General features: G+C 31.6%; 2 protein-coding genes across 2 annotated transcripts in view; one reads left to right on the forward strand and one right to left on the reverse strand.

Annotated features, from left to right (window-relative positions):
- The first annotated feature begins 5,039 nt into the window (after positions 1-5,039).
- The window catches only part of LOC126846369 (serine protease nudel), a 38,021-nt gene continuing 19,345 nt past the window's right edge, over positions 5,040-23,715 (forward strand). Inside the window, exon 1 of the mRNA XM_050585713.1 lies at positions 5,040-5,069. Coding sequence (XP_050441670.1) covers positions 5,055-5,069 — 15 coding nt within the window. The 5' untranslated portion in view covers positions 5,040-5,054. The remainder of the gene's footprint in view (positions 5,070-23,715) is intronic.
- LOC126846389 (translation machinery-associated protein 16) lies at positions 20,979-23,189 on the reverse strand. Its single transcript, XM_050585747.1, has 5 exons — positions 22,987-23,189; positions 22,752-22,831; positions 22,533-22,673; positions 21,550-21,692; positions 20,979-21,229 (listed from the first exon to the last, which is right to left on the reverse strand). Exons 1-5 carry the CDS (start codon positions 22,987-22,989, stop codon positions 21,120-21,122), a joined length of 477 nt encoding a protein of 158 aa, XP_050441704.1. The 5' UTR covers positions 22,990-23,189; the 3' UTR covers positions 20,979-21,119.

Genomic DNA, 23,715 nt, shown 5'->3' on the forward strand with positions numbered 1-23,715 from the left:
ATATCGCAAACACAAACACATACACACCCGCATACAAACCGTGAGCTCGGTTCTTGGATAGTAAACACGCTTGGAGCAGTTCCCTTTTAATCGCTTGTGTTCCACATTTTTTTCAACAAGTGATTCATTATTGCTGTTAGACCGTAGGAAATGAAAAAAAATTGTACTTATAGAAATTATGTTTGAATAAACTGCTCCCGTGGTGTACATGTGATATATTAGGATAATAATAATATAAATAACATTAAATGGTAACATACGAGTAGTGTCGCTAACAATTATTATTTACCAAACACCGTATAGAAATGGGATTTATCTATTGTGGCTGCAGCCTGCATTGTAAGAAAGAGTCAACTTCGAGTGGTCAAAACCAATATTGACAAATGGGATGAATCTCAAATACTAGAAGACAAGGATGATACAATAAACTGACAACAAATAGTTCTCACCAGACTTTCCCACGAACATCTCATGAAACTGAAGGAGCCTGAACTATGCACTACATGTGGAGAAATACTCACAGTTATTGCATATTATTATAATTCACTGTCGCAGCCATACCGACATAACCCAACTTAAAATCCCAGACACCATTTATACTAACTTTCCACTTTTATTTCTATGTTTATGAATATAAAAACAAAAATTCACGCAATTTTTTTTAAAATTAACACCGTGAAATGAAAATTATTTTAGTAGTATCGTTGTGCATCAACAGATCACCATTAAAATAAAACACAACTCAAATTACTGAATTAAATCAATACACAACCTTATAAGTACGATTTCCGAACCAAACATATGACAAAAACTACTTGGAAAAACGAAAAATGACAAAAAAAAAATTACATTTTCTTCCCACATACGCATTGAATCTTAAAAAAACAGAAATCACTTGTCGAACCAATTTTTTGACGGAACGGCTCCACCGTGTTACTTAACGATTTACCTTGCACAAATACATAATGTACACTACAAATGTAAAGTGCCATACATGTACGTTTAACAGTGTTGTTATGTGTGTACCTACTTATGGTTTTCGGATACAATACATTCGAGTTGGAGAAGAAAAAATTGCCACTTTAAAACCGTCAAGTATACAAGTTTTTATGTTTCCATTCTACAGACGGCCGTTTTGCCCAAATTCAATAAACGCAAAGAAAAATAGCCTACTCTCGCACAGTGGTATATATTTATTACCACCTTCATAATCATTTTCAGAGAAAGTCGGAGAAAAAAATGCTGTGCTTCAAAGGGTTAAAATTTATATTGAAAATCAACATTTAATTTACTATTTTATTATTTATAGAAGTATAATATAAGTATTCGCTCCACCCTAAAAAAGTATAGTAAATCTATAGATTTTGCTATATTTTTTTAAATTGATACTACATAATGAAAAATAAAATTATTTTAAAATTTTTGATTATTATCATTTAGTAGGATGAATTGTTGGTTAGCCATCTAAACATATATCAACTTATGGATTTATACCTTTCATGGTTTACTTAAAAAAGTATTAATGTATATATCAATTTATCTATTATGTATAAAATATGTCTGGATAAGTATCAAATAATTTGGGTATTTTATGCACTGAATATTATTATTATTATCATTTTGTACTCTGACCGTTTTTATAATCACCGCCGGACACTCGAATAGTCAAAAATATTTGCTACAAATTATTTCAGACATTTCATTCATGTTTTCTACTCTTGAGTTCCTAAGTAACCGTCACACAAACATATCATTCTTCCACACTTTTAAACTTCTAATAACCAACAAACGTCAGACCTTAAGTATCAAAGTACCTTTAGCATTAAAGGTCCAGATCCAAAAACTAAAAGATTTGCATCGAGACATTTCATTTAACCTCTCTTTGGACATTTTTATAAGCTCTGCCAAATAGTCGATCAAAAATCAAAATAATGTATTTATCACTCTTCACTTCTTTCCCTTTTAAGTTTTAATATAAACTCTAGACATTTCATTCATGTGATTTACTCTTGAATTCTTAAACACTTTTGAACTTCTGTTAAACCACCAGACCTTTAATATACATATTTAATGCATTATGCTGTTGGTTACATTCTAAACGTACAGTACGTCATTACCGAATAATGGCATAGACGGTGATTTCTGAACAAATAAGAATTTTAATTCAACCAATATCTAGACATATAACGTATACGTTTGAAAAAGTTTTGTTGCACATAGGAACACCATATCAGACATATACAGACTGACCTCTAAACATTTCTTTCTATTTTTAACCATAGCTATTACCAAGCCCGTGAAGTAAACAACACCTCAAACAATTCAAATTAAAAAAAAAAAAAAAATTGTCCTTTAAGCAAGTAGCACACTCGCTTTAGTAGTAGGACGTTTCTGATCTGACAGATAGCTAGACTTGCACTACAGTTAACCGGTACTTAGCTTGCAAAACACTTTTTTGAAACTAAGTATGAACTATGATTACTAGATAAAGGTACGATGAATTATAACGGTATACTTTAAAACGTAGTGAGCTGACTCGACACCGTGGCCGGGCACCCCCCTCGGAACTGCTGTGTACAGACATATAACATACTACGTTTAAACAAATTTTGTTTCACAAAGGTAAATCTTAACAGACATTTAGCTGACTGTCCTCTAGACATTTTTATCTGTTTTCAACTCATAAAATTAAGCGGGATGACGCCGGCCTATATTGATGACGTGGTCTATAATATAACAACTTTTACCAAAGACAATTTCCATTGTACACTTTTTCCCAATGGCCAGCTTCTTATCAAGCCTGTTTAACTTTTTAAAATTTTAATTTAAACTTAATTTTAAACCTGTTACCTCCTCATAGACTGTAGCCTACAAACCTAGGATATTTTTAGTTGGCGGAGCGAGTGAATGCCAAAACACTCGGAGACCTGCCGTCCTTATCAGTTTTCAATACGAATTCCGCCCGCTGATAAGGAACTGGACATTGTTAGTTCGTAAAAGTGGTAGCAACCCAAGTAAGCAACACCGGACACTTGATATTTATTAACCGTCTAACTTCTAGACTATTCTTTTCAATTTAAAATTTAAAAAAATTACAGATACATAGCTAGACTTACTCTACACTTAATCAGTACTTAGCTTGCAAATATTTGTCCATAACTAGGTATGAATTCTGATTACTACATACAGCCTATAGGTACCATGAATTATAACGTCATTCCTTTAAGACGTATTGCGATGGCTCGACACCGTGGCCGGCGCAGCCGGGCACCCCCTAGGAACCGCTGTGCACTGACTTCCACATACCGTGGAATCTGTGACCTCCCCGAAAATACTTTGCAGCGAGGGGACGTGAGCGTGCCCGGCGTAGCCGGGTACAGTACCAGGAATCTGTGACCTACCCGCCCGACTCGGGGTCCTGGGGGCGGAGCCCCCAGCTAGAGCGAAGCTCTAGTAAAATAGATAAAGTAGTAAAATAGCGATTTGGTTTTTAAAGCCCTTGTGTCGATAAACTTATTTCGAGTAAGTACATAATATTTTAGCTTAAGTGTTTCGACACCAGGGCAATTGCCCCGAGTTCCCTAACATATTAAACAACAACATCCGTATTAACACAGTACATATTTATTAGGTGATCATTAATTAAGTGTATTAGTATCACTAAGGTTTTCATGAGAAAGGGAATAAACAGGACAATTTTTCTAAATAACTAATAATAATTTACAAAACTTAGTCGACGGCCAACCACGGCGAGGATGGCTGAGACGGCGGCCAACAAAATGAATGCGACCACAGGGATGACAGCTTGAATAGATAGAGAGAAAAAACCACGTGATGGGTTCAAACACGGCGGCCGTAGACAACTAATAATTGTAGTGGTCTCCAACATGATAGTACGGCCGTTTTTCCACACCTGAAAGTCTGTAGATATGAGTTCAGTAGAGTCAAACAAGTTAAATATACCTGGGTTCAATATTAACAGAGAGAAAAAAAAAGGAGACTGACAAAGAAATATTATCAACGCGTTGCAGTATGTTGCTTTTTGTGGAAACTAATGAATGTGTTACCTCAGTGTATGGCCCTAAAGCCACACGGGGCTCGGCAGTTCACCGCCTCCGGACCGAACCGTCGATGGTATATGCAGTATGGTACGGGCTCCCCTATGCCGTACTCCTGCACTCCTGCAAATCCACACGGCAGTATGCAGTTTACTGCATCCGCGCCGTGTCGCCTGTGGTACACACACGGTGGCTCCGGCTGTCCTGCCTCAGTTGGCCTGTAGCCGCACGGAGGACGACATCTGTGCGCCGCCGACCCGTATCTGTCGTGGTAGTAACACGCAGGTACTACCGGTGCAAGTTCTACCGGAGCGGGTTCTACCGGTGCAAGTTCTACCGGAGCGGGTTCTACAGGTTCAAGTTCTACCGATGCGGGTTCTACCGGTGCAAGTTCTACCGGTGCAGGCTCTACAGGTGTAAGTTGTACCGGTGAGGGTTCAGCCGTTGCAAGTTCTACCGATGCGGGTTCTACCGGTGCGGATTCAGCCGGTGCAAGTTCTACCGGTGCGGGTTCAGCCGATGGAAGTTCTACCGGTGCGGGTTCAGCCGGTGCAAGTTCAGCCGGTGTAAGTTCTACCGGTGCAAGTTCTACCGATGCGGGTTCTACCGGTGCCGCGTCCCACCATTTCTTTTTGGCCTTGAACACGAGAACAATTTTTATTTAAACTAATAACTATTGTGCTGACACTGACAAAACAGCGAGCCCTGGTCGAAGGTGTGTCGTTGAACATGTCATCAAACAATATGTATGTTCATACGCGTACCTTATAGAGCAGGTAACCGCCGCCAGTTACCGTTAGAACGGCGCCGCCGGCCCACAAAATCTTCTCCATAGAGCACATATTTCAGAATATTAGATATAATACTTGAAACGCAAAAACTGTATTTCCAACAAAAATGTCGTTTGCTCGTGAAAAGCTGAAAAACAACTGAAGTCTGAGACGGTTGTTATCGCAGCCGTTTTAGCATAGTAACACACATTTCAGCCAGCAACCAATGTACTCACGACTGGTAAGCACAGTAGTGGTAATACATTTATAAAATGCCAACGCTATTTAGTTTTAATGCTGTTCAGGACGAATGTTTACTATTAAATAGTATTTTAAATAGGCAAGTTGCGAATTTATTTATAAACTAGACGTTTCGATACAATTCAAGTGATATAAAGTTGAAAATTTTGTTTTTAAAAATACGTAAAGTATATAGTACTATAATAGCATGCAAGTAAAAAAATTAAATTATACCATAAAATACCTCTCAGATTGGCGTTAAAGATAAACAAAATAACACTAACAGTCTGTTTAACATTAACCGCAAGTTGACGTATTTGGTAAATTACTTGTCCTATAATTGTGTTCTCTGAACTTAAATAATATTATTATAATCTATGTTAAAACAGACGTTTTGTAAACTGCTTCTGCTGGAATTCCGCTGTAAATTTTATTAGCTTTTGATTTATATACCTATTATCTCGAGTTGCTGCACTCATAACTAAACTAAAATGATCATTGCACTAATTAGTTATCATGCGCAATTCGAATGCAGTACAAATACCTTTTTCGAATAGTCTTTATGGGAAAAAACATCAGTAAAATGTAGACGGTACCGCTCGTATGCACGATATGCAGTAAGGATTATACGGGATAAAAACATATAATACAAATGACCATTTCAAAGTTTTTTTTTTTTAACTGCAACTAATACCTTAAATTATACTTTCATAATTTATTTTACTTTACACGCCGTTAAAATTTACGGTCGCTGTAATTCGGAACGAGTCGGTTGAATTACACATTTGGTCATAACAAAACCTACCACAATAATTAATATTAACCCTAATTATTATACGACTGATTTATGACGTTGCAACTTGAATTGTTGTTTTAATGTTATATTTTAATTTATGCATGCTACTTTGGTGGAATTGTATTCTTGAAACTTTAACTTTTAGTTACGATTTATTAAATTATTATGGTATTTGGAAGAGAAATACATTTTAAAATCAATAATCTCTCAGATGTCTCATCGAACCTAAACACATCTCCTAGAGCAAACATGACCAAACTAATCCAAATTTCAGTTACCTTATAATTTTTACATATATTAGTTTCAGAGCACGGAAAAATTAAATGTTTAAGTCACTGTATACCAGGTACCGGAATTCCCTATCCAATCATCCTAACATTCTGGCTAAGAACCTAGCGTTATCTAACATGCCAGGAAACCTTATAAAAATACTGAACCAAACACGTTATTATAATCATAATTATCATATATACTCATTATACCTTGTAGTTGTACTATAGATTGTATATACCAAATAAAAAAATAAAAAAGTCACCGTTGAAAATTTATGAAAAACATACCTATTATTTCACATAATCATTTATTAATTGAAAAATTAACTATTGGTAAATTGTCAATTCAATCGTTATTAAATGTATAAAAAGGTAATGCAATAATGGTTATTTTTGTATTATTGAATTTATTTTAATACCAAATTGAACTATTTTTTTTTGGTTTTTTCCTAATTAAATAAATAATTGAATACATATTATTTTTGATAACAATGTATCTTATACTTGTCAATCAATATTGGGACACACCTTAAATATGATTTCCATAGTTTGCGGTTAATCGAATGGTATTTCTACAAAAATTCATCCTTTAACAGACAATGCTGCCATATTATTTCAATGTCACTTTTTTCAAAGTGACCTATCACTATGTCAGGATTGGCCTTGAAAGGGTCAGTCATATAGACCTTGGGACGAGCCAGGAGTGTTAGAAAATAGCTATTAATTGATATTTTCACCTTTTTTTTACTAAAGTAGGTATATTAATGATTCTGATTTTCGTTAACATTTCCGTTAATACACCTTAAACGAATAATTTTTGAGACATGCCAAAAATAATTATAATAAACTTCGATTTGGCACATGCATTTATTACTGATTTAGGAACTATTTTAGACAGTTATTTAAAAGATTCTTCCGGAAAATCGAGTTCATGAGATTGTTCCAAGAACAAAATAATACTATTCTAATAGAGACCGGAGTTATATGCATTTGCATGTTTCAACATACTGTATCCACGTGGTTCGAAATGTCAGCGAATCATAGCTCACCGAATTTATACACCAAATTATATTTGCATACTGGAAGAGCAATTGACAGGGCTTGGAACTTTATGCATTTGCATGTTTCATAGAAAGCGGTTCGAAATCTGATTTGACACAATTTTATTTTATAATACACGAAGCTCGAATAAAAAAAATAAAAAATATTGTATATTTGTGTATATTTAACCAAATTTATTTGATTTTGCATATTTAAAGATTTTATGTATATTAATGCATATTATCTTGCTTAGAAATGTCAAACAAAACAAATTTTCAATAAAAAATAATCGAATTAAAAAACAAAGAACCGTCGCGTCGTCAATGTTTTGATTATCCTACTAGTATTGATTGTAACGAACGGGACCCGTCTTCTTTAATATTTTTTCACGATAAAAGATTTATTTTTAACAAGAGCTGTCACTTTAGTTGTTGCAATTGCACGCCACCCCATCGTTTTTTACCAAGAATTGGTTGTAATGATCGGCCAGGTTTTATCTAATATTTATTATAATATGAATACTATACTATAGGAGCGTTTGATTCAATTTGAAAAAAAACATCTCATCATTCAGTGTAATTCTTATAAAAATAATAACATGATACAGTACCTATTTACTGTATAGGATACGGTAATTTTATTTTTATGACTCGACAATTATTGTATCAAAATCTACAAAGGAAATTATAAATTATAGAAAATGAATTATTTATTTTTATTAATAAATAATTAAACAACGCGTTGTTATATTTATTATTTTTTATTATATTTAAGTAGTTATGATATTTAACTTTAATTAAAAGATAAAATATTTTTTTTAATAATAAAAATATCGCACATATTTTTACGAGTTACAATTTTGGAATAATTAGAAATTTTCAAGACTTATGAATATGAATGCATATTTTATAAAAAAAAAAATAATTGCATATTTACGTTTTTTATACATATTTCACATATTTCTTTGTATTTTAGCGCATAAAGTTCCGAGCCCTGGCTAATTGCATGCATACCTATTGGTGCATAAATGCATAAAAATAATACGCACATTTAATGTATTTTTAACGAACCAACACATTCATTAACACAATGACTCAATTTTACTAAAAAGAAAAATCGTTGACATAGTTTTTCAGAAAAATTGTTTCAAAATAATTATATGTTTGCCACGCTGTATGTTCTAACTTTTATACCGTTAACTGACCTACTAATATAGACAAGAAAACAACAATATTATATAATATCTCGAAATGTAAAAAAAATCATCAAAGAAAAAGTTTAAAAATAGGTACATGAAACGTTTTTGCTAAAACAATTATTTCCTAGAAAAAAAATGGGTGGCTCATAAAATATCCTTTATATTGAATACTTATACAAAATTGTATACAACAATACGTTGGTATAAGGTCTGACAAACTCAAGGTATAATAATAATTTTAAAATGTAAATCGGCGAGGTAATAAAATAGTACAGAAGTGAAAATTCCTCCGACTCGAGCACGTTTGGTTTAAAGTCAAGTGAACAATTGCAATAACTTTATAGAAAATTATACGGATAAGACGTGAGGTAATAAAAGCAATATAGTTCTTTAAAAAAAGTATATACAACAACTTAAGTAAGTACAAACTTATGAGTCAAGTACAATAGGAATATAATACGGCAAAGGCATTATATAATAAATCTTAATTTATCTTTCACGTTCTGTCAGAATGAATGAAGGCAATGAACCCAACGTACGGCTTTTAATAAATATTAATAAACATACAGTTATCCTTTCAAAACAAAATGTTACAAACAAAACTCACATCAATAAATGGTGGCAACCTGATTTTTAGTTAACATGTTTATGGGTAATCTAATTTCGATAGATTAAAATATCTTCGGTTCGGAGCTACAATGAACTACTTTATTTTTATGTATGTCTGAACCCACAGTATCTTCTAAACTACTGAACCGATTCCTTCACGTGGGGAATTCATAGATCAGAAATCGTACCTGAAATCAATTAAAATAGTTGTACAAGTTCCCAATTTGTATGGAATACTCTTTAGTCGTAGTATCATCAATATACGTTAGCAAATAACAAAACCCTTTTCCCCAGAAATGGTGAAAACTCTTTTTTTTTCGCTTTTTTAGATGTAGCTTTAGGGCTTAAGATCTGAAATTAGTCTAAAGGTAGATCTAGAATGGGGTTATAACATATACTATACGGTTATCTCAAAAACTGAAAAGCCTCTAGTCTTTTGTATAAAGTATCAAATTTGTATAATACAACAACAATTTATTTACCATAAGATGTTAGAAACGGTGATGTTTTATCTCAAAAAAAAAAAAAAAATGAATAACAGCTATTATAACGATAATAAATTAGAAAAGTTAGTATCAGAAAAAAAAAAAAAAAGAACAACACAATAAATAACAACACAATAAATAACATTTTCGAAATAACTAGAAACAAGAATTTTGAATTTTAAACTTTAACGTTTTAGACATTTCTTACATCCAAGCTATCAAAAATTATCCAAAATAAATATTTAGTGTACTAGTTATGACGAGAAGACCTAAAACAAATGCTTTTTTTTTAGTAAACTTTTTATAGCGGTCGCCCTTAGTGACTAATTACAAACAAATAATCAAACAATAGGCTATTGTTAGAAGTATATCATATTTCAGTTATAAAAATATGATAAAAAAAAGAACGTAGCAAACGTGAACGCATTAAAAAAATACTGACCATTCGATATTGTTTTTTTCGGACCGCATATGGGTAAAAAAAAAACAAGTTTTACCGTCAAATTTGTAGAAGATCGAATATTTTAATGAAAAAAAATATAGCTTTCACAGGAAGGAATAATAAACCCTTCTGTTTCCGGTCCACATTCGGGATTTTTGAGCGGTTTGGCCGTTTGGATTCAAAGTATGATAATATAAAACAATACTATTGTATCATATAAAAAGGGGTCAAAATACACAATAGCGTGTGATTTCGTCATTTGGCAATGTTCGTTTGATTTTGTATTTTCATTTAGCTATAAAATTTATAATTTGTGGTTCCGAATTTTAAAAGGTTTTTACACATTGCTAGTGAGTAGGTACATTTTATGTATGCATTACACAGCATAGAAACAAGGGTGACTTGTATGGTCCACGTTTGAAGAAAAATTTGTTTTTTTGTGTTTGCGTAGGTTAGGTTAGGTTAGTCAATGTTTATTTTTTACTTAAATTGTATGAATCAAATAAAATCATATTCAATTTAATGGCTATAAAGTGTAAATTTTTTATTGAGGTTGTAATAGTGTGACATATTCTACTTTTTCTACGAATCTTAACACTTTTACCGGTAAAATAAATTATTGGATGGAAGAAGACTATTTTTTTATGTCGATATTTGATAAAAGCCAAAAAAAATGGGTTGAACAAATTTATAAAATTATTTAATTTTAATAAATATTTTAAATTTAAGAGGAACTGTAGGTAATGTTTTTTTAATTTTTGTTCTTAAGACAATTTATATGTATATATATATAACGTAAGTAATAAAGTAGCTTACAAAAAATATATTCTTTTCTTTTCAGTTAGCGTATGTAATTAAAGGCAAATATATCTACCTAGTACCTACTATCTAAAGTTCCTAAGAATTTGTGTTCTGTTAATATTATGTTTTGTAAAATATATCATCAGAGGTATTATCAGTTTATAATGTACGTTTCTAGTTATTATAACAATTTACAATAAAATTATTATTATTTCAACAAAATCTCAAATAATAATTTCAGCAAAAAAATTGTTTAATGAATTTTAAAGTAAAATTAAAAATTATTAAAATTCACTTTTATCTTTTGACTTCAATTATTTTTTATTAAAATAAAAGTTATGATATAATTTAAGTACAAGTTCAAATAATAAAATAAAATATTTATTAATTTATCTTTTTCAAAAAATTGAATTATACAGACTACACAAATGTGTTTCAAATAACATATTATTTGCAAATTATTATTATTATTTTATTTTTTTAATAAATAAATTATATTAAAAAAAATATATCAATAAATTATATTATATTATAATAATAATTGTTATTTTACAAACTGCCAAGGTTTGGTCACGCCTGTGTATCGTAGGTATTTCGGTTTTCAAAAATTCGTAGACCCACTCTTATTTCTTTTTATATTTCCCAACAAAATATAACACAAAAAAATTGCCACAATTTTGTTAGAAAAATGTAACTTCACTCATTATATCATAATACTATTATGTACATCAAATGCCGGTGAAACACTTCCGTTGAAATTTGAGTGTGTAATACAATATTAATTATTACGTTTTCGAAATACATCATTGTTGAGCGGCTGTAAAATTGTATAAATGTATGGAGAATATAAATCACAGCTGTTGTATTCGGACGTACGTACATATTTTTTTCTCCCCCGATCAGCTCGTGTTGGATTACACGGTTATGTATGTGTATGTAGAAATAATATTATCATTATGTTCGTGACATTATAATAATAATAATAACAGCAACAGCAACAACAACAATAACACTATAGACATTTTCTGTTTGCTCATCACATTCCTCGGTAGTTGGATTGGTGGTGGTTTTGTTCATCCCCTTCGACGACGGCAAATCCCTCTCACTCGTGAGCTTTGTGTATTTTTGGTTTTATTTTTTTTTTCAGGTTTCATACGTGACATTGACTCGGAGCCCCAATGCGGAATAACAATATTATTATGCGAGTTCGGATAATAATTTAATTTTTTTATTATTCACGGCAAACGTGTACAAATATGACGTGGGCAGTTTTTTGCCATTTGTAATACAATATATAATAACGTACCCGGCAATAGTAATATAATAATGTATAGGTGTATTATGTTGACCGTCTATTATGGTCGACGTCGGACACGAGACGGTCGTGTGTCTTATGTCGACCGTCTTGACCCGAAAAGCTTGTTTGCATATACTTGAGACGAGTACCCGAGCCATAGAGTCTATCGTGACTAACAGTTGATGGTATTATTATTTTTTTTTTGTCTAATGTAAGAGATCATCCCCATATGCGATCACGTACCTACCGCGACCGTATAATATGATAACCGGTAATAAATCAAGGACTTTGAAGGATAACGTCTGACTTTTATCCCCGCGCACCGTCGTACAACACGCCTATACAATAATAATAATATTATTATAAAAGTATATACATACGTATAAATTTTTATATTTTCGTTTGTGATTTACCGACGTGGACGTTGAGATTTTTAATGGGCGCCAGTAAATTTCACGACAAGCCGGGAAAAAAATGATAATAACGGTGGTACAAAGCCAAAAGCGGTAGAATGTAAAGCAAAAAATTAATATAAAAATCCTGATGTGATTTGTTGGTGTAAACCGCGTGTCGCAGGTGTCGCCGGTAATGTTTGACTTAACAAAGGTAGTTTTCCACTTCTTCGTTTTTTTTTTTTTTGTTCCGATTTCCTCTCTTATTTTTTAGCTTCGATGTTGTGCTAAGAAGGTATTGGTTTTTGGGGAAAATAGCGAAAAGAAAAATACATATACCAGTAAAACCAAGTTACTGTAGAACCCAAAACAGTCTAAACTTAATACAGCAAAAACCAGCACAGTATAAACAAGCATATTCATAGTCAACATACACCAAACAAAAAGCATAGTCTAAACAATTACAGTCCAAACCTAGTACAATTTAGTACAGAAGAAGTTAGTAATGTAGGGTTAAGACAATGCTTATATTCGAAGTGATTTCAACACAATCAAACGCTTCAATGCGAATCTGTATATAGTAGTAAGAAACATGCAAGAAACACATTCTTCGGTCCACGGAAAAACATTTAATCATTGATATTTTATCTTTTATCACTGTGAAAGTGTAACGCGAAAAATGGTGATGACATGGCAATGGCGACATGAGATTAGTTGTGCCCAGCACAATAACATATCCAGTTGGCTAGTTAAAAAAACTAGATAGAGGAAACAGTTGTTAAGAGAATCAGCTGAGACGACATATTCATGATCCAACGTGTTTCCGCTTTGAGGGAAATATTTCTTTTTTAAACGCGTTTTCACCGTCTATATACGTTGCTGTTGTTTTTCAAATATTATAGAGAAATACATTATATTATTTAACAGTTTTCATTTCCGGTGTAGATACGACTCGACCGGCGGAGACGGCGATCGTTTATTAAAAAACAATATCCCCGTTGGCCTTCGTATACACAGTGTAGAAAGTATCCCTGGGAAAAACGGATCCGTATTGGAAGGTGCTGGCAGGGGTGGTGGCTATTGTCACCAACTGCCGCTACCACGGCCGAGGACGATAAATTATTAATTAAATTTCGTATCCCGTCCGACGACGTGGCCTGGCGTAAAGGCAATACGGGGAAAAAATAATAATAATAAAATAAATAAAAACCGAATTTTCGGCGGACACTCGGAATTTATATACGTTCCCTCGGAATTCTCTCGGGGCGTCGAAAAACGGTCATAATTTTTTTCACCCCCCCCCCCCCCCCCAATAGAGAAGTTTTAATTTTATTCTTTTTGCTTTACGGCCACAGAAAAAAAAAATGTATAGGTATAAATATCACTATTAATATAAACGTGACCGGTAGGTAGGAGAGGTAAAGTTTTCTTGACACTCGACTTTTGCCAGACACGCGGATAAGCCGCGAGACGTTTTTATACCGTTTACAGACATTAAAAATGGCCGGTCCACTTCTTCAGCTATATACAGTAGGTGTGAACGCAAAGAGAAAGTTTAAGTATTTGCGATCGGTAAACGCAAGACAATCCCGATAAAATAGAAAAATGTAATAAAAATGTAGTGGAAAATAATGGTTAGGAGGGTTATGTATAAAGGTTATTTAATGTTTTACGGTGGTCAAAAACCTTTTTCTCTCCCTTGTTTCCATTATGATGATATTATCTCCTAAAACGGATATTCCCACATTAAGAATAACTATCCAAAACTAAAGTTGAAAAAAATTCAACTGAAATCGGTTTACTTCAGAGACAAATAATTATGAACCATATGCATTACTCAAAACGCTGCTGTTTTATAATATTCGAAATAAACGAATTTCCGCTAACAGACTCGGAACTTGTATTTGATCGTCGGAGCATAAGAGTTTGTCTTAAAAACTTACAGCTTACGCTTGAAAAATAATGGTGTTTTTTGTTATGTTTTAATTAGCGATCAATGTACAATAGATTGTTTACACAATAGTTTTGCGCTGTGGTAGAACAAACGGCGTCTCCCTTTGAAAATCTAGCACGGTTAGTTTTTTTTTTTTTTTAAACTAATACAATAGATTTAACACAACTCGATTATTTTCAAACCAAACAAATTAAATAAACAATAGGATTGTATACGGAAACCCTACAAAAATAGTCAGACCGTACAGTTTTCCTCTCAATATTCAGTGTACTTCGACAAATGGTTATACGGACAATACTAATATGATATACCTACTCGACGGCCCTGACCTAGGACTCTTACTGTACATAGATTCGCAACGAAACATTTGATAGTGTGGAAATCACTTTCAGATTTAATAAGTACTTTGGCCCAACTTTGCTAATTTATACCGTTTACGATACTTGGTTTAGACTGAGCACGGTTTACACTGTGCCTACTGGTTTTTCAATAGATCTTACCCTAAACAAAATGGAGGCTAATGCAGAAACAAAAAAGGTATTTTATTTTTTTTTTTTTCCACTTCAACTTCGCCTTACATTCCCAACTACATGGGGTCGGCCACCTTAGTCCTTAGACCTACACCTCCATAGAACTCGACCTTCTACATCTTGTTCAAATCCTCATATAACCGGTCTTCTTCTTCCTCTCTTATCCTCAACATTCATTTTCATAACAACTCTCACTATCTCTACCTCATCTCTCTTCATAACATGAGCTAATATCCTATTCTCTCTCTGATTTCCCCACAATTGATGCAACTTCTAGACTGTCCCTTATGTATTCATTTCTTATTCTATCCATCTTGGCATTCTCATCTCCACTACACTTATTCTCTGTTAAATTTTTTTTCGTGTACTGCCCAACATTTCGACCTATGTATATAGCATTCTTGGCCTCACTACCCCGTCTTATAAAATCTACAACTGACGCGCTACCCTCCACGATTTATCATATTTTTCACGTCCTTTTTATACCCCCGTCCTCTTTGTTAAATGTAACAACAATATATATACATATATATATTCGAGTAAATAGTTAATCATAACTATTTACCGTGAATTATTTTTTTTTTTACTCTTATACGGCTAACTATACAGCCTGTGGGTGCTAGCAATGCCTCTTGCTGCAACTGTAACACCATTTAAATTATCTTCGATATTTACGGCAAATGGTTATGTGGCGGTGATGACGACAACGAAATCGGTTCTATATACAGGGTGTCACGTAAAGTTCTACCGAGCTTCAAATGAGACATTCAGGATGCTATATGGGTACAATAAATGGTATTAATTTTTTTTTAATTTTAAAATTATTTAAAATAGAACTCGTATTTCATTAAAAAAATGTCTAATGAAAAAATCTTGTTGAATTGATATGTAACACGATTTTTTGGTATCTGGCCACATTTGCGTCCACCAAGTGGCTACTGAGTGGCCGGCATGCGACACACAATTTAATATAAAATAATTCTAACGACTCTGAATTGAGAATAAACTGATGATGATGTGTCACTTACCATATTATGTTGGTTTCGGTCACATGCCGGCCACTCGGTGGACGCAAATGTGGCCAGATACCAAAACATCGTGTTACATAACAATTCAACAAGACTTTTTCTCCCGATTTCAAATCTGACATTATTTTTTTCAAAAGACAATTTTTTAATGAGATACGAGTTCTATTTTTGATAATTTTAAAATAAAAATAAAAATTAATACCATTTTTTGTACCCATATAGCATCCTGAATGTTACGTGACGTCCTGTATATATATTATGGGTGTATTTGTGTGTGTGTGTTTGTATCGCCCTTTCGATGGTGTAAAACAGTAATAAAACACATTCGATTTCTCGGTTACGACAATACGGTTTGGTCGTATATGCGAGGAAAATAAGAAAGGGTGAGAAACAAGTGCGACAGAGAGAAAGCGAACGGAAACGGGAAAAATAAACGATTTATGCGGGCGTTTTTCCGAACTCGGCATTTTTCATTGTCTCGCCGGCGAGGGCAGCAACAACAACAGCCGCGTGCCTCGCTCTTGGGTGTGCAATGTGTGTACCTATATGTGTGTGGAACGTATAGGACATGGAGCACACACAACTACTTACTACTATTTCTCTAGCGTTTCGCCCTGGGTTGTTGCGGAGAGGCTGAGGTGCACATATCATGGTCCTTCGGGCCGGACTTTATAGAGTGAGTGTCGTACTTACTTCTTCTATAGAAACATTTATATATATATATATATATATAAATCGTCTTATCGGACCGGCCGCACAAAACGCGACGGGAAAACAATTTCTTTTATTTTCGACGGCCGTGATGGATGCACGGCCAGAGGCGAAAGAAAGTAGCCGAAACAATTCCACACACATATAATATATATTATACAGATATATGATAATAAAGATATATTGTAATGTATTCGAACACGCAACCCGTACCTCGTCCCCTGTATTGTGTTATAGTAAAAAGCCAGTACAGTAGGGCGGGGGAAAGGTCACAGGTCTGCATGAATTATTATTACTGAAGGTGGTGACATCACTTTCGCACAAAACACTTCGATGTGAATCTACAGATGATCGAATTTACAAAAACTGTGATTTATTAAGGGGTTTTGTATAGGCATCTTTTCACCAAGATTGCTAAAATTTGTAAACATTTATATTAACACAGGAAAGAGGAGGAGTCTATTTTGATTTTTTTTTCTTCTATTATTTTCAACTTCTATAAACCATAAATGCTTTAATTTTCAACAAAATAGTCGACCCTTGAAATTTCCATCATTGTGTGTTCCTACAAAGTCCGATTTCTAATCTGAAAAAATAGTTTTTAATTTATCATCATCTCTTCATTGTTTTTTAATATCGACAAATGTTTTCTTATTATTTGGTTTCATTTTAAAATAGATTTTGTAAAAAAAAAAAAAAATGTTCAACTATTCTAAAATATTGGAAAATAATAACAGCTTAAAGCCGACACTACACCACATAAGAGATGAAGAGGAAGTCAAAACTTATTCAGAATGGAAATGTCAAGGGTATATTTACACCCAATTGTAAGACTGTCACTAGTCCCCTTAAAAAAAAAAATGTAAGTACAAATTTTCCAGAGTCGTTTATGTTAGGTATAGCCTTATTATATATCTACATATGGCGGATTCCAAAGAACCTACCAATCTAACTGCAAAAAGTCGAATTTTACACAATTTGTACATATTTTAATTTTTGGCCCAATAAAGTACATTTCGGGTACGATTTCTGATCTATAGAGTTGCTACTTGCTACACGGAAAAAGGGGCTTAGCAATTTTAAAAGAAATCGTAGATCCAGACACAAAAAATATAAAAAATAAAAACGCATCGTTATAAAAACAATACCTTCTCAGCTCGAAGCTAAAACAAGTATCACTCGTATTTATTAAAAACGTGTAAAAAAAAAAATAAGTTAACCAATTATTCAAATAATAAATACTTTTATCGTTCTATTTTAAATTTATGTAATCTATTTTAAATTTATGTAATTTAAATTGTCTAAATTTATATGTGGTGCATTATGATTTAAGAACGTAATAGGATTTTCCCGATTTTGTATTTTGTACATGTCTTTGAAACAAAGTTTACTCAAATTGCTTCCGGAAAAACAAAATTCACCAAACCAAATTAAATAACCAAACCGACATAATAGATTCCTGGAATTCCTTTGAAAATCAACGAACGAAGAAGTGGAAAAGAATTCACTTTTTCGAGGAACATTAAAAAAAATATAGTTCTTATTATTAAATATTATACCTATTTCCTTATTAATATATTTAACCAATATATATTAGATTTTATAAATCACTATCATCATATTATAACCCGGTGGCTTTTATGTTGATTGTATACATTTTAAATATTTATTTTTGTAAAACTTGCGTTACAATTTAACTAAAATAATTTTCAAATTATTTATACACACCTAATCAATTTTACACCTATTATAGTACTGGTATATCACATTATTGGCAGTTAATTTAATTATCCAGTAATTAGCTCCTAAATTGTTTTTCGCCTAATCTACTCTGTGATATATGTTGCCATTTCGCGACATTGAGATGAAGTAAGTTCTTGGTTCGCTGTGGCACTGAAAGATAGTACTTTTACGCCTATTTTGCGAAAATAAACCTCACAATACAAAATAATTGATTTGGCTCACTTTAGCACTCAGCTCTCCAATTATTGTCTAAAACTTTTACAAGGCCAGTATCATGGATATTTGTAAAAAAATGAATTTTCTAGTCTAGAAACTCTAGAATTAAGTATAAACTGTTTATAAAGATAAAAACGTAGAATTACTGTTTTGTTAGCACTTTCATCAGACAACAATAAACATTATTTCTTTCTTTTTTTTTGGGAGGGGGGAGGGGGTACCCCCCCTAAACTGTAAAGATATAATATAATGCTTTGCCACGTCATGTCTCCACGAGGAGATATACTTTGCATGCCGGCAGGCCGAGTGAATAACGCAACCGTAAAGTAATAAAATAGACCGAATACACGGGTAAGATATTATATTAAAAACTTTGCCGACCGTAAAATACTTTTTGCCGGCTTTCTTTAATTTTTTTTCCCTTTTTATTTTTTATTTTTTCACGACCACCGAGGCTATTACTTTAACAACTGCGCAGCCACCACGTCATGTACTATGTGTCAAGCGACTGCAGTCATTGTTGTAATTCTATCTAACATTTTTGTTCGCATCGACAAATTTCGTACCTACCTCAGGGCCGTCGATTGAAATAGAATTTTTTTTTTTACACACGCTATTTCTCATCCAAACGTAAAATCGTAATATATACTTACTGGGTCGTTCCTTTAAAATCCAACCATAACGTTGATGTGGTCTAGGAAGCAGTTGTTTACCAGTTAAAACATTCCCAAAGCACCAAAAACGATCACAATTGGAAATCACACAATTTTGGACCTCACTACGCTAGAATTGGGTCTGTTAGATGAAAATGAAAAACAGGAGAGTGATAAGGAAGAAGATGATTGAATGTTTTTTTTTTAAGTTAAGATTTTTATGTGAAATATTAATACTGAAATTTACCACTTTTCGTATTATAATTCTTCTTCAAATATTTGTCCATTACATTATGTGCGTGAAGTTAGCCATAAACGGGCCAACAATATTTTGATAACAGAATGTCATGGCGTTTGTGTATGTTGTGCTGCCAATACCGTTTATTCTAAGGGGCTAATAAGGGGTAATATTCGAAGGGATATACACTATAACTGGGTACCTAATGTCAAAACTAATTTTAGATTGTTTTGAAAAATGGTATGAAAATAAATGTATAATATCATTTTAAATTTTATTCTTAAAGCATATTTTTCACTTTTTCTCCCAAAATACTCAAAAAAAGACAAGTTTTATTTTTTTAAATAAATAAACTGAAATAATCCATTCTTTTTCTTCATACTACAAGTTATACTTATTACAAAAAAAAATCTAGACCCATTTCCGTTATTAGACGATAGGATCTGATTTGAGTATCTTGAGTTTATGATAAAAATTTAATTTCAGAATTTTTAAACTTGTCGAAATAAATTTTTCGTGAGAAATAACTTAAAAGACCTCTATTTTAGGGAAATATAAGTGATAAAAATTTCAAATAATGAAAGTCTGAATAAGGACCAAAAGAAGTTCATAAAAAAAAATTCTAAATGTTTTGAGGAGGTTGGGTCGATGACCGCGTGATTTGACTCAGAATGCCATATAAATATATAATAATATATTAGACTGTGTCTAAAAAGAATATTTTTTTAAATTACTCTCCGTCCCAAAAATTGATAGTAGCCTATTCAAATAAGAAGTCCCTAAAGTTTTAGATCCCTAACCTAACTGAACCCTATTTACTTCCTTGACCTTCTTAAATTCTATTTTACATTTGATTAACATGTAATTTTAGTTCTTAATTTAATTGGAGTTTCAAAACTAATTATTATTTTTCAATTTAAAAAAAAAACATTTAAGCTGAAATATATCATTTTAAAATCACTCGATATTTCAAGATAAAAATTGTTTTTATTAAGTTATAGGTTCATTGACACACAAAAAAAGCTTCTATCCCATTTAAAGCCTTAGGGTTATTTTTTTGAGTAGACACAAATGTACCTAATAACTATTACTACTATTATTTAACTAATAACTGTTATATATCTATTAAGAGTATTTTAAACAAGTCAAGTGGGTTAATCTATAAGTATGTAGTTTTATAATCTGAAGTTGTAGTTTTTTGCACATATTACATAATTGACAAATTGTATAATATTACAATTTTTTGGTGACATTATTTTTGGCATTGTTTTCATTATTTTTTTACATAATACAATATTTTTGATTTCTCAGTCTATTTACATTTTTATAAAACATTCCTTTTATTGGTGCAACAAAACAATTTTTTTTTATAAAACGTTTCACGTTTAAATATTTAACAAATTCTAACTTTTATTGACTCTTGACCATAAAATATTGTATGATGAAAATAAAAATTTAACGCCTAAAATTACGTTAAGAATGTAAATGAGATTTACTTTACACATTTATTTTTAGATGGTAATTTTTGTATTTGAAATTCAAACTTACGCCGTACTTTAAGCAGTATAAACTTTTGTGAGAAATCAAATAATACATACATATTTTTACTAATAGTTTACTTTGATTCTAAATAAATAAATTAACATTACTTTGGCATAGAAAATCTAATAATTTTAAAATTCGGTAGATATCTTATGTCGCCGTCCCAGGTACGCAAGTAGAGTAACTGTCCAGCGTCGAGAATGTTGGGTACTTCTGTAAAATAAAAATATCAAAACTTTTATAATTTAAATATATAACTTAAAACTAAAATATAATTTGAAAAATGTCAAATACCGCTTAAATAAAACGACACATGTTCACAAAGCAAAAAATGTTTAATATCAATTTTGTATTTAATCTTAGCTTTAAATATTCAGTATATCTTTAAAAAGTCGTGTCAAAGAAAACTGAACGTCCAAAAAACTGGCAAATTAATAGTTTTAATATAATACAATATCATTTTGATTTAAATGTTTGTTTGCAAATTAACATTTTTTTGTATCAATTTTATGGTTCATCGACCTTGGTTTTACCTATGCCAGCAGCGATATATTCCTGTCGTTCTCTTTCCATAGTATGTCTAATTACGTCTTCTCGGCTAGCAAACCTTCGATTGTTTTTATCCTTGTGTCTCGCTTTAATGACATTCAACTCGGGTTCAAATCTATTTAAATACCTGCGTACAAGTAAAAATGTACATTAATACACTTCTTTAAATATAAAAGAAAATAGTCAACATTTATATTTAACATAAACAAATTGAGTATATAAAAACAATGTTAAAATATAGTGATAATATGAGCAATATTTAATTATAAAATGTAATAAGAAAACTGAAATGGAAGTAAAATTACAGATATTATTTTCATCTAACATACCGTTTATACCATTTTAGTATGGTCACGGGATTTGAACAGTCGAGACCACTATTGCCCTGAAGATGGACTCTGCACAGAGTCCGAAACGTCGGCGTAAAACATGTGACGTGGATATATCCAAAACTTACTCAATTGAGGTTTTTTTTAGTTTCTATTGAAAATTGCGGCATGTAGGTTTATACGCCTCATACTGATACATTACTTAGGATTATGTACATCATATTTAAAAAAAAAAGTTGTTTATGACATAAAAATATTATGCCAAACTAAATACTAAACAGGTTATGATAAAAATATAATGTGGATATAATATAATGTGGATTGTTTAGAGGTTTGCGTGTAGGATTTTGCCAAATTGTTATAATGCCAATGTAAAGGAATTGATTATTAATTTTTTTTTTTTAACGGTAAATGAAAGCATTTTAGTTTTCTTTAAAATTTGTCAATTTTTTACTTAAGAATTATACACCTTACATGAGATAGTTAAAAAAAAAATTTTAACCTACACAAATCTGTTCTCAGTCTACAATTGCACACGCCCTTTAGTGACAAATGTTAAGAGTAAAATGTAGTATTAGTTTAAATTTATCTATTTCAGTTGAAAAAATTAACTATAATACTAATTACAAGTACGTTACTTTTCAATCAGCGTCGCCAGTAACTGTGGTGTGTATTTTTCGATAATGTTGTCGATGTTATCTCTGAACCAAAAAAGTTTTTCACACAAAATACTCGGTTTGGCTAAATTGTTTAATTTTTTTTTGTCCCGAAATGCAATTCTAAAAAAAAATACATCTCGTAATGTAACATAAAATAAAAATACCAAAAAAAATGTAATAAGACTATCAATAACTCACTTGTGTTTAGTTTTAATCAATTGATTGGTTTTCCTACTGTTTGGGTGGGTCACGGTCATTATATTTGGCTTCGGTTTACCCTAAAAAAAAATGTGTAGGCAATATTGTATTTAATATATGTATAAACAACGCAGTTAAGTAACGAAATTCCTATTTCAAAGTTAAAATATTATGTATTGTTCAATAATTATAAGATTGTAATATATAGGTAAATAACAATTATTCTTAAACTTACCATGATTGTTTCAAATTAAATACGGCAGGCCAAACGAATGATTAACAACAGTTTTAAAACGTTAAAACCAAAATAATTAAAGAACAACGAAAATTTAAAAATTGTAATTTTTAATTTCTTTGAACTTCATGTGGGCATTTTGATGAGTTTAATGTTATTATTGTTTTTGTTGTTAAAAAAATGTAAATCCACGTGATTCACAAAATGAAACTGATACTAACGATATTGATAACAGACACAATCACTGATACTAATAATATTAGTGATAAGATTGATAAGAAATTTAGGCGGTATTATCAAAATTATTTATTATTTAGTATTTACTAATTGTATACGTCGCACATTAAAAGTTAATTCGGTTCAACAAAAATGTAATTGGGTAATATTTTCTGACTAGAAACCAAGTAATTGACAGATTGCTATTACAATTATAGTCAATGGTAGTAGGAATAATCTGAGAACAGTTAAGTCCGATTGAATTTAAATTTTAATTTCAAGTGATATTTAATGTTTCATGTTAAATATTATACTCAATGTGAAGGAAATATAAGAAAACATTTCTTAAATAAAACAAAAAATAAAATGTATTACTTTTATTTCTTAACTATAATTTTAATTATAAAAATAAAAATCGATTGCACTACATAAATATGTTTCAGCCGTCTTACGATTGATTACCTCCAAAGTTGTAAACAACTTGCGAAAGAAAAATCAGAAATTTCTAATTTT

This window comes from Adelges cooleyi, unplaced genomic scaffold (genome assembly GCF_023614345.1).
Source record: "Adelges cooleyi isolate 19-005CV unplaced genomic scaffold, UGA_ACOO_1.1 ACOO_flye_CR_arks_rails_tigmint_CR_PRNA_9, whole genome shotgun sequence".
NCBI lineage: Eukaryota > Metazoa > Arthropoda > Insecta > Hemiptera > Adelgidae > Adelges > Adelges cooleyi.

Excerpts from the sequence above, each read along its gene's own strand:
- LOC126846389 (XM_050585747.1), bottom strand. Across the intron at positions 22,674-22,751 it reads TTGATTAAAACTAAACACAA|AATTGCATTTCGGGACAAAA; the intron begins GTGAGTTATTGA and ends ATTTTTTTTTAG. Across the intron at positions 21,693-22,532 it reads CTGGCGACGCTGATTGAAAA|GTATTTAAATAGATTTGAAC; the intron begins GTAACGTACTTG and ends ACTTGTACGCAG.